General features: G+C 42.7%; 1 protein-coding gene across 1 annotated transcript; it reads right to left on the bottom strand.

Annotated features, from left to right (window-relative positions):
* Nucleotides 1–4,363: 4,363 nt before the first annotated feature.
* On the bottom strand, nucleotides 4,364–11,775 carry LOC111961341 (stearoyl-CoA desaturase 5-like). Its single transcript, XM_023983531.2, has 5 exons — nucleotides 11,272–11,775; nucleotides 9,704–9,834; nucleotides 8,749–8,954; nucleotides 8,316–8,548; nucleotides 4,364–8,075 (listed from the first exon to the last, which is right to left on the bottom strand). The coding sequence occupies exons 1-5, from the start codon at nucleotides 11,516–11,518 to the stop codon at nucleotides 7,852–7,854; spliced, it is 1,041 nt and encodes a 346-aa protein (XP_023839299.1). The 5' UTR covers nucleotides 11,519–11,775; the 3' UTR covers nucleotides 4,364–7,851.
* Nucleotides 11,776–11,975: the final 200 nt, after the last annotated feature.

Genomic DNA, 11,975 nt, shown 5'->3' with positions numbered 1-11,975 from the left:
TCACACACACACACACACACACAGCTGTAAAGCCAAATGGTGTGTTTAAAAAAACAGATAAAAAGGGTAAAATACAGTACATTATACTGTACTGAACTATACTTTACCCGTCTTTATTGTACTGTACTATACTCTACTTTTCATAACTGTACTGTAATGTACCGTCCTGTGCTGTCCAAACTTATGAAAAACAGATGTCTATGATTGGACCAAATCTGAACCAATCATAAACGTCTATGTTTGGGCCAAATCAAGGCCGTCAGGACTGGACCAAATCTGAATCAATTATAGACGTCTGTTTGGGCCAAATACAAGTCGGTCCGGACCGGACGTCTAGGGACGTTGAAACCGGACCAAATCTGAACCAAACATAGACGTCTATGATTGGTTAAAAAAAAAATAATGTGGACGTTGCAATCAAGGCCAATCTGAACCGCCACCAAGACAAAACGGGCCGGATAAACACGTGCTAGAGAGCACTAAATCCAAAGATAGTGTGATAGAAAGTGCAGTCCCCACCAGGTCATGGGTGATCCTCTCTCTGTTATCAGCCCATTATCTGCTTCAAAATGTCAATACATTGCAGTCAATGGGAAAATGAAAGGTTAACCAACTGACTCTTCTGTCAAGACATTGCATTCAATGGGGGGGAAATGATTGTCAACCAATTAATGCTTTATGTCAATACATTGCATTCAATGAGAAAAGATGTCTCTCAACCAATTGATGCTTATGTTAATCACAGGAGGCTGCTGAGGGGAGAATGGCTCATAACCATGTCCGGAACGGAGCAGATGGAATGGCATCAAACACCTGGAAACCGTGTGTTTGGTGTATTTGATACCATTCCACTGATTCTGCTCCAGTCATTACCACAAGCCCATTCTCCCCAATTAAATTGCCAACAACATCCTGTGATGTCAATACATTGCATTCAATGGGAAAAGATGTGTGTCACAGGATAGACGCTTATGTCAATACATTTACAGTAGTACGGAGCGATTAGTGCTTTTTGAGGTCGGTTCGATTATTAAAAAAGAAACATTAAATGCACTATGCATTATGTGGGTTGAATGCTGTAACACAGAATAAAACAATTAATAAAAGTCCCATGATGGTAGTGACTGCCCATTACCGCTTATCACTTATTAACTATCTTTTCACATTACTTTACTTTGATAAAATATTTCAGTTGTTGCGCAAGTCATCATCTCATCTCTATAGAGCTGCTGCCTATGCTGTCTGACAAAATAACAATTTTAGAAGTTCTTCAAGGTAAGTAATGTATACTTTCATGACTGCTGTATACCAACTATCAGTCACTTAAATCATGTATTTTCAGGTAGAGATACCTCCCGAAGCAACTGCTCTCTATCCCTCTCGAATGTGCGTCTTCTGTCTCTTCTCTCCCTCTCCGGTGTGCCGCACACAGACCGGCGCCTAATGGATTATGGTCATTGTAGTTAATTACCATGTTTTCTGCGTTAAACTATGTATAAAATTGGCCTGTAGGAAAATATAACTCCGTACTACATCGCACAGTTCGGACTTGATCTGATTTATCTCTAGAAAAAACGGAGCAGGTCACAGGGGGAAAAATGAGTTGTTTAAAAACTGAAAAAATAACCTACATTTTGGTTAATCGCTCAGCAATAATTTGCAGTCAATGGGGAAAAAATGAGTGTCAACCTATTGACACACTAGATGAATACTTTGCATTCAATGGGAAAATAAGGGTCACAAGATTGATGCTTATCTCAGTACATTGCATTAAATGGGAAAAGATGAGCGTCAACCAATTGATGGTTATGTCAATACATACACCTCTACATACACTCGTTCTATCTCCTTCTCTTTGCCTCCATCTCTTTCTATCTCCTCTACTCTCCCTTCCCCTTCTTACACCCTCTCCCCCTTTCTCTCTCTCTCCCTCCCTCTCTTTTATCTCTCTTTCTTTCTCCTACCTCCCCTCCCTTCCTCTCATCTCTCTCCCACCTCTGTCTGTTGACTATCTCTCCCCTCCCTCCTTCACCCTCTCCCTTTCTCCCTACTCCCCCCTCCATTCTCTCTCCTTCTTTCCCTCCCTCCCCATCTTCTCATCTCTCTTTTCCTCTCCCTCTTCCACAGACAGGATATTTGACACATAAATATGCATCGAGGGTATTCGCGCACAAGTCTATACATTGCATTCCAGTCAAAAAAGTTGGGTGATACAGCTGCAATGGATAAATTGGTGAAAAACGCACAGACAGACAGAAAGACACAGACAGACAGAATAACAGACAGACAGACACCGACAGATAGACAGGCAGACAGTTTTCAGGGATGTAGTATATTCAACCTAGCTTCCTTTTCCCCTATATTCAACCTCGCTTAGGCATTTATTAAACACCTGCTACTTTAGTTTACATCAACCCTAACCCTAGCTTCATATCTACTACTTGCTCAAACCTTATGCTTCAACCCTGACCCTAACCCTAAACTTTTGCTTCATCTCTACATTTTGTCTCAACCCTAGCCCTAGACATAACCCTACACATAACCCTATGTAGCCCTTTCCTGCAGTCAATGACCAAAAGCGCCCTCTTTGGCTTCATGGGTGGAATGTCATTAATATTTTTCATAATGAATAAAGACTGATGAAAATCCAGTGTTTTTATGTTGAACGGTTTTGTTCTATTTCAGTCTTCTGTGATGTGTATATGATGTACAATATTGGGATGAAAACTCATAATTGAATACATTTCAACTCTATATCTGACATGGTACCGTTGTCTTATTTTTTAAGCCCATAACCATGAGTGTGAGATGTATATTTTTGCAAGCCGGACCATGTGAAAGGAACTCTTCAACAGTGAAAACTTTGTTCCCAAGAGAACAAGGCCTTTCTTCCATAGAGGAAAGCATTTCCTACAGCCCTCATATAACCATGACGCATCCGTGGTCTGCAATTGCGCTAGCTAACCGTCCTTGCGCACAACCCATTGCGACCCATTGAGAAGAGGTGCAGCGATGGAATGAAGGAGGGAGAGATAATGGAGGGAGAGAAATAGAGAGGGTGAAGGAGGGAGGGGAGCGGGAGAGTCAACTGACAGAGAGAGATGAGAGGAGGGAAGATGGAGAGGGTCAAGGAGGGGGGGGGGGAAGAGATAGGAGAGAGAAGCAGGGAAAGATAGGTGGTACAAGAAGGGGGAGGGAGGTAAAGAAGAGCTTGAGAGAAAGAGACAGAGTGAATCAAAGAGGAGAGAGAGGTAGAGGGGGATTAGAGAATAGAGAGAGAGAAAGAGACATGTATGTCTGTCTGAGTCTCGTCATTTCATATTTTCCCATTGACTGGAATTTATTTACATAAACATCAATTTGTTGACACTCGTCTTTTCCCATTGACTGGAATGGATTGACATAAGCATCATCCTTGTGGCTCTCTTCCCATTGAATATAAATGTATTGACATATGTCAACCCTGTCACACTCCTCTTTTACCATTGAATGCAATGTATTGACATACGCATCAAACCTGTGACAACACCTTTTCCCATTGAACGCAATACATTGACATAAGCGTCAACTGGTTGACACTCATCTATTCCCATTGACTGGAATGGATTGACATAAGCATCATCCTTGTGACAATCATCCCACTGAATGCAATGTATTGACGCGTCAACCCCGTGACACATCTTTTCCCATTGAATGCAATGTATTGACGTGTCAACCCCGTGACACGTCTTTTCCCATTGAATGCAATGTATTGACACGTCAACCCCGTGACACGTATTTTCCCATTGAATGCAATGTATTGACACGTCAACCCCGTGACACGTATTTTCCCATTGAATGCAATGTATTGACCTGTCAACCCCGTGACACATCTTTTCCCATTGAATGCAATGTATTGACCTGTCAACCCTGTGACACATATTTTCCCATTGAATGGAATGTATTGACCTGTCAACCCCGTGACATCTTTTCCATGCTCCGTAGGAAAGAGTAATAGCAGTACGCCTCTTGTTTTCAGCACGCAAGCTGTCCTATCCTACACTATAGCCTGTGTGACGTGAGAGCAGGCCACTTGTGGTGCGTCTCCCAAGTATGTGGGTTTCTGCTGTATTCAATTATGCTAATGCATACTATGCTATTATAATGGAATCGTGTTATGTTGGCATGTTGCCAATGGGTATAGAGTAAAACCATAATAGATCTTCTGTACTTGAAATGAAAAATAAAATGCACACAAACGTTACTCCATCCTCAGAGGACTTGGGAGGGACATCAGCTGCTTTTCCAGACAATAAACATAAACACGGGGAAGATTTGCGTTAAGGTTCTCGAAAACCATACACAAAATGTATCATTGGACCCAATGTTTAGGAAGAGGTCATCGTTTCATGAAGTCTGAAGGAAGTAACCAAATGGAAAAAGTGGTGAGCAAGTTAGGTCCAAAAAACACATTTTCACCAGGTCAAATGAATTTATTGTGTTAGAGGTTTAATTATGCTTGTATCTAAGCCAAAGTAGATCATTTAAAGATTGTTCTATACATCAGTTAGGGTCTCTCTAAGCTTCAATATGAGGTCCTAAACCAGCATGAAAATGTTTGCCTTGGAGGAAGTTGAGCCAATGGCAATGGGGTAAATTGAGCCAATGGCAAGTTGAGCCAATGGCAAGTTGAGCTAATGGCTATGGAGTAAGTTGAGCCAATTGAAATGTTTGGTCCCAGGCGTAACGCAGGACATTATCACTGGGATATGAGGTAACAACAGGGCTTGGCTTATGTTAAAAGTGTTTGTTTTTTTAAAGTACAAAGTCTTTGTTAAGTGTTAAGCCTGTGTTCAAATCTGCTTAAAATGATTAAAAGACAATGGTTTTAAAAAGGTAGTGGTCATATTTAATTCAGTACAGAAGTTTGTAGACGGCTTAATTTACCCTGTTCCGCGGCTCAACTTACCTCATACTCAGGGTAAGTTGTGTCAAGATACCACTTTTTTTGGACAAGCTTTGCTTTCAAAACTAATGTTTAAAATGAATTCAGATTTTTCCATAGATACACAATATCCTTACCCCCACTTTTGCCCTCAGAACAGCCTCAATTCGTTAGGGCATGGACTCTACAAGCTGTCAAAAACGTTCCACAGGGATGCTGGCCCATGTTGACTCCAGTGCTTCCCCCAGTTGTGTCAAGTTGGCTTGATGTCGTTTGGGTGGTGAACCATTCTTGATACACACGGGGAACTATTGAGTGTGAAAAACCCAGCACCAGCACCTTTTCACCTGGATACACCTGGCCAGTCTATGTCATGGAAAGAGCAGGTGTTCTTAATGTTTTGTATACTCAGTGTATGTCGGTATCTTTGTTAGAAACAATACTATATTTCCCTTGATGGAGTGATGCTGAATGTCAAAAATGGCTCAACTTACCCCACTCTCCCCTATACTATAGTTGATTATTGAAAAGCCCTCTCCAACGCATGGCACAAAGTCAACAAACGCACACATAAAGCATCTGTATTAAATCATTTCTCTAAGCTATAATAATGGCACGATGATACTCTATAGACATTCAGTTACCCACACATCAGTTTAATCATATGTATCCTCTCAGCCGGATCCAGTCATCTACAAAGGAAACTCCACCATCTGGACGTGTTTACTTATCTGGTCCCCACAAGAATAGTAAACAAATTAACATTTGACCAACTGGTGATCTTTTGTTAGTCCCCACAAGGTCAAATGCTATTTCTAGGGGGTTTAGGGTTAAGTTTAGAATTAGGGTTAGGAGCTAGGTTTAGTTTTAGGGCTAGGTTTTGGGATTCAGGTAAAGTTAGGGGTTTAGGGAAAACATGATTTTGAATGGGGCTGAATTGTGTGTCGCCACAAGGTTAGTTATACAAGACTGTGTGTGTATGAGTTTAACCAGGGGTTCTCACAAGAATAGTAACCTAAGAAAAAAATGGACCAACTGGGGACATTTTGTTAGTCCCCATAAGGAAAAAGGCTATTTCTAGGGGTTTAGGGTTAAGGTTAGAATTAGGATTAGGGGTTAAAGGTTAGGGTAAGGGTTAGAGAAAATATGATTTTGAATGGGAATCAATTGTGTGTCCCCACAAGGTTAGCAAAACACAACTGTATGTGTGTGTCCAATAAGAACTAAACAACCAAATCAATAATATATAGGCTATTGATATCGACACAGTATAAAACCCACACAAGACAGGTATAGAATACAAACAAATACAGTCATTCCACCACTGGGGGAGGAAAACACAGGCATATAACAGACGAGCTTATCTCTCAACAATACTATATAGTACAGTAGAGTAGTAATAAAAGTCCTATGGTAATGTTATCTCTCATTACACATAATAATAGAGTGGAATCAATTCATCAAAGGGATAGATCAAAGTTCGGTACATGCTCTCGTACCTCACGTCTTTTTCTCGTGTTCTGTCTTGTATTGAATTCAAATCTGAATCGCTCCCACTACGAAGTACATCGTGACCGAACGACTTCTGTTTTATACCTGAGAGTAGTGGTGTCGTGTAAATGTGGAGACTGAACTTTCAGCATAGTGAGTAGATAACGCTGAAATGTTCCTGCGAGCGTTTTTAAACGACTAATTCGTCGCCATGGAAGCTGCAGTACGGCCTTGCTTTGACTGATATATTGAATATCTACCCGCCACTTCTTCCACGGTCCGTTAGTTCACCTCTATGCTTTCAGAGAATCTATGATCATTAAAGACTGAATCAGTCAGAGACCAGTAATACTCATCCACTCAGTCTGACTCCTCAGTCATCTATCTGACCTCCTCAGTCATCTATCTGACCTCCTCAGTCATCTATCTGACCTCCTCAGTCATCTATCTGACCTCCTCAGTCATCTATCTGACCTCCTCAGTCATCTATCTGACCTCCTCAGTCATCTATCTGACCTCCTCAGTCATCTATCTGACCTCCTCAGTCATCTATCTGACCTCCTCAGTCATCTATCTGACCTCCTCAGTCATCTATCTGAYCTCCTCAGTCATCTATCTGACCTCCTCAGTCATCTATCTGACCTCCTCAGTCATCTATCTGACCTCCTCAGTCATCTATCTGCTTCTCAGACGTCTACTTAGACATTGCTTTATTCCGCATGTCTGTGTCTCGCAGACAAGCTGAACGTGGAGGGAAACAGACAAGTTATACATCACAGGCGATACATTCTGATTGATGGTAAGGCAAGGGAATAAAATAAATGTTCCCCGCAACCAGCGGCCCTATTTCACACCGCCTAATGACATCTCGATGTGATGAAGGATGGAAGGGGGGTGGGGACTTGGTACAGGTGACGTGAGTTTCCACGCTAGAGGGAACACACCAGGGACCTTTCCTCTCTCCCTTACGTCACGTTCTGGTAAACATGTCGAAACATATAAAGTTAACTCCCATACACCATTACCTCTGCATGTGACTGACATTTACCGTCCACGTTTCGGTCGTGACCTTTTTGAAGACACGACAACCAAAACGTTGACAATAAACAGCATGTGTATCCTGAATGCAGGAGTCATCTTTTATAATGCCTCCCCACCAGTCACCCTGCACTAGAAACCCTTCTCCATTTTTGTGATTTGAAAAGGTGTCTGGTTGTCTTGGTTTCCAGACTAAACCTTGGATTAACTAACCAGTGAGTCAAAAACGACACCTTTGTGTCAGAACATAATGTAGAATTCAGGGATCCAAAAGAACAAAGTACAAAATATAGCAGACGAAACATGATGAGAAATCATAATGCAGTGGCGGTCGAAGAATATATTGACGTCTCACCGTGGACTTCTCAACCACGACTTGGTTCAGTGAGAACCACCACTCATGCTTCTTTATCTTGTGTGCTGTTGACCGCTCCGTAGCTCCCATCCCCTGTCCTTAGTTTCCTGGACTGTATTGTTTCCACGGAGGCTTTCTTGCGGTTGCTGGCTAGGCCCATCCAGCACATGAGGTCGATAAAACAGGTGGTGGGGTTGAAGCGCAGGCCGAACTCACTGGTCGAGTAGTCAAAGGGGAAAGTGTGGTGGAAGTTGTGGAAACCCTCACCTAGGAGTATGTGTATAGGGGATAGGTGGGGAGTGGAAGTACAAATGTCATGTATTATTTTGCATACAGTTCCAGTCATTTCAGTCCATTCATCTGAATCGTAAAACATCAGACAATATATCAGACAAGTCACAGCAGTAATGAAGAGTGACCCTAGATACAGCAACAGTATCAGTCACTACAATATAAGACATTGTACAGGAGTTATAACATGTTATAACAGGTCATAGCCAGACTCACCGATGGCTCCGAAGGTGACCCAGCGGTTCTCGCGGGGGCTGATGTTCTGGTCGTACGGCCGGTTCCCGTACATGTGGGCGGCGCTGTTCACCAGCCAGGTGACGTTGAGCGAGACCGTGTAACGCAAGATGGATGCCAGGAAGTAGGAGTTCCACAGTGTCTCACCCCAAAAGTACCAGGGAACCACAGTGGGAACCAGGAAGCACATGATCAGGACTGAGGTCTTATAATACCTGGGATGAAATAGTAGAAAGGGAAAGGAGGTGAGAGGGAAGAGAGGAGAGTATATCTTAGCTCTTATTCAGAGTAACTTGTGATATCTGTATTCAACTTATGGTAAAACAAGGGCAGAGTTAGGGTGTTGTGTTCTGGTCAATCAAACAGGGCTAGAGCTAGGGCTAAGGGTCAATGTGAAATGGGGCAGTGGACCCACCTTCTCTGGAACTGGACGACGGGGTCAGCCAGGAGATCAGTGACGTCCAGCTTTCTTCCCTTCTCGATGACATCGCGGTGTTTATGCACAAACAGCCAGCCAATGTGAGCGAAGAAAAAGCCTCGTGTTGCATTGTGGGGGTCTGCATCTGTCTCTGAGAACTTGTGGTGCACACGGTGGTCTCTCGCCCACTCATAGATGTCATTCTGGGGAAGAGAGGAGGAAAACGATGTGTGAAAATGTGCGAAGTGAACATTTTGAATCCTGCATTCAGGCAAGTTTTACATAAAGAGGACATTCAGTTTCTGGTGGACATTCATGATTTATTTGTGAAAGAGAGACATGACATCATCTACAGTTTGCTATTCTAGACAAGTATCTCACAGTGCACCTGGGTAGTCATGACGACACCACTATTCTTTCTGTCCAGGAGACTTCCCACAGCAGCCATTGTTTCCCTGCTTTAGAAACCAGTGGTGTAATATATGTCAGGTCCTGGGAGGAGACTGAGAGCACAACGGTCAGCCACTTAATTAGATTCATTAAGCTGAAACTCAAATGGGGTCATGTGTTCCAGAGGGAAGAAACTCAGCTCAGGTTTATAGTTTGTCTGTTGGGTTGTGTTTTGGTCCTTTCCTCAGAGGTAATGCTGACATGACGCAACAGAGCCGCAGAGAGACTTCGGAAGAAATAGCTTTTGATTTGTTGAAGTACAGATATTAAACAATTAATATCTACCTGTTTTAGAAATGTATTACAAAAACTCTGACGTCTTTTATGTGTCTGAAAGGGCAGAAAGACCAGCGATACGATACTACATTGAAGTTGTATATTTATCCCCTGTGCTTTATGAAGGTTCTCTAATGAGTGACTCCCACCTGAACTAATTAACACATATCTTCAGGGGATGTCAACAGTTCGGAGGGAGAGAGAGGGATGGAGGACATGAACTAACCTGGAAGGCCATGGAGTTGGCGGCTGCGAGGAAGACTCTGAGAGGAAGCTTGGCCCTGTAGGAGCGGTGGCTCCACAGCCGATGGGCCCCTGCTGTCACCCCCAGGGCTGTCACGATGAAACACACATAGGCTGCAACAACAACACACCAGAAGACACGACAGTCATAAAAAAAATATGAATAAACATATAGGTGAATACCCTCCTGTTACACACCTGAGCACACAACAGTTTCATCTTTAAAAAACACATTCCTCTCTTTTATTTGACATTCATCTATCTGGGTTAGTCTCACTGAGATTACATTTATTTTACAAGAAAGGCCTGGTCCAGGATAGCAGCAGGGCGAGCAGGTTAGTAAATGTCACAGGTGGATACCAGGCTGAGAGTTTATGCTCATCCAAATCTCCCTGTTCGGCACCCAGTTCCACAAAAAAATTGTGCTTTTGAATAATGAAGGCTCATAGACCGGAGGCTGTGCAGCTATAAATAGTGTCCCTCCTGTTCAAACGATTAATGACTAGACTAATGAAAAGGGTTCCACTTGGAGAGCTGTGCTGTCTGATGCCTCTGTGGAATTGTTTCCAGGAACAGTGCATCACTGTGATGACTGACTGGGGCATGGTAAACACCCACCCAGAGTGGTACAGACACTGCCCATACAGGGCCGGACACACTGTGACTGGGGCATGGTAAACACCCACCCAGAGTGGTACAGACACACTGTGACTGGACATGGTTCAGCTTCAACGTTTTCCAAGAAAATAAAAAAATGACAGATTATGGTTATCCATCAATTAATATCTTAATAGCGCAAAATTATGATGTAGCTAATAATTATAACATGGTAATTTGGTAGATGATAACACTTGATTTTTAATGATTATTTTTAATTCGTTTCGGATATTACCTACCATATATTCATGTTTTAGGTCATCAACACACTTTCTCACTTAATCGTTTAAACAGGTTTAATTTAGAAACCCTTATAAAACAAGATGCCTGCTGTTTCTGACATGGTGCGTACTTGACGCCACTACATTTTGAAGGAACAATCTGTTCAAGATGTTCAGTTGTCATCTCAATTATCTCACTGAAAGCTCTCACAACAAAAAAAGATGTAAAAAATCTACACATTTGCTTACGTGAATTAAACGTCTATGACAATACCTTTCCAGTTATGAAATCAGAGGAATTACTGTCTCTAAAATAGTTGGTTACAGAGTAAGAAGACAGGTTACTCTGCTCTATAACATTGAAAAAACACAATATGCCTTTTTTTTAGGTCAAATTCCATTCACAGGCGCATTAAGGAGTAATTCAATTCACAAGCGCAATACTAATCATTATTTATAGTGCTGGCATCTCCTTTGTTTACTCATAAATGTGTTAACATAAATAGCATACACTTTGGGAGTCGGGTAGGCTACATATAACATGCATCTCATCACGTTTTCAGTGGCATCTGCTTGCACCGACCGACTGCAATGGTAATTTCCAGAAGTTGCACAAGCACGCTATGAGTGGTAGCCTCCACACTGCAAGTTATCTCCGGCAGATAAGACTTACACCAGACCCAGGTAAGGGGCTTCGCTCTGGGGATAACAAGGATGGAATACACCGCCCCGATGTGCAGAAGGGCCATGAGGATAACGTTTCTCCATATGATTCCCAGAGACCGCCACCGGTCAGCCTTCTCATCTCCAGCCCGACACCGAGCTTCCATCGCCATCTCGCTGCAGTCCTCAGGTCCCATTGGCTCCTCGACTACAGTCTCCCCATCTTGAAGAACAACTGCGTCCGGAACACTCACCATCTCCACAGCACAATGCGCAATGTGGTCTATGATCAGTCCGACTAGGCTAAAACGATGTTACCTCAATGGAAAATATAAAGTCACAAACTATGTAGCAAAAACGCATACATTTCCAGGTAAAAGCTCACACACACTGAATCTCTCGCCTTCCTCTGCTCTGACCTCAATGCCAGTGAGGATGAGGAGGTGCGCTGGCTGAGAGCGTTGAAAGCCCTACTGTGGCGCACCCAATAGCGTGCCGCAGCTGAGGTGGTCCTGATGTAAGAACACGTGGAATCAGGACCAGCTGAGCGCAAGGATGATGATCTAAGAAAATAACTTTCCGTGTACAGTTTAGCTTTTTACCGAAAGGTTTTCAAGCAACAGGACTGTCTGTAGACGAGCATATTTGCCACAAGACGATTAAAGTAGGTGTTGTGTGAAAATATTCTGTGAGTTAAAGTCCATCTGTACAGGC

This window comes from Salvelinus sp. IW2-2015, linkage group LG4q.1:29, assembly GCF_002910315.2.
Source record: "Salvelinus sp. IW2-2015 linkage group LG4q.1:29, ASM291031v2, whole genome shotgun sequence".
In the NCBI taxonomy this organism is placed as follows: domain Eukaryota; kingdom Metazoa; phylum Chordata; class Actinopteri; order Salmoniformes; family Salmonidae; genus Salvelinus; species Salvelinus sp. IW2-2015.
This window is presented reverse-complemented; position numbering and strand designations above follow the sequence as displayed.

Bases quoted from the DNA above. Each gene is read 5' to 3' on its own strand.
- LOC111961341 (XM_023983531.2), bottom strand. From the start codon at position 11,518: ATGGTGAGTGTTCCGGACGCAGTTGTTCTTCAAGATGGGGAGACTGTA. The intron at 8,549-8,748 runs GTGGGTCCACTG...ATTTCATCCCAG, and splicing joins GTCGTCCAGTTCCAGAGAAG to GTATTATAAGACCTCAGTCC. The intron at 8,076-8,315 runs GTGAGTCTGGCT...ACATACTCCTAG, and splicing joins GGTCACCTTCGGAGCCATCG to GTGAGGGTTTCCACAACTTC.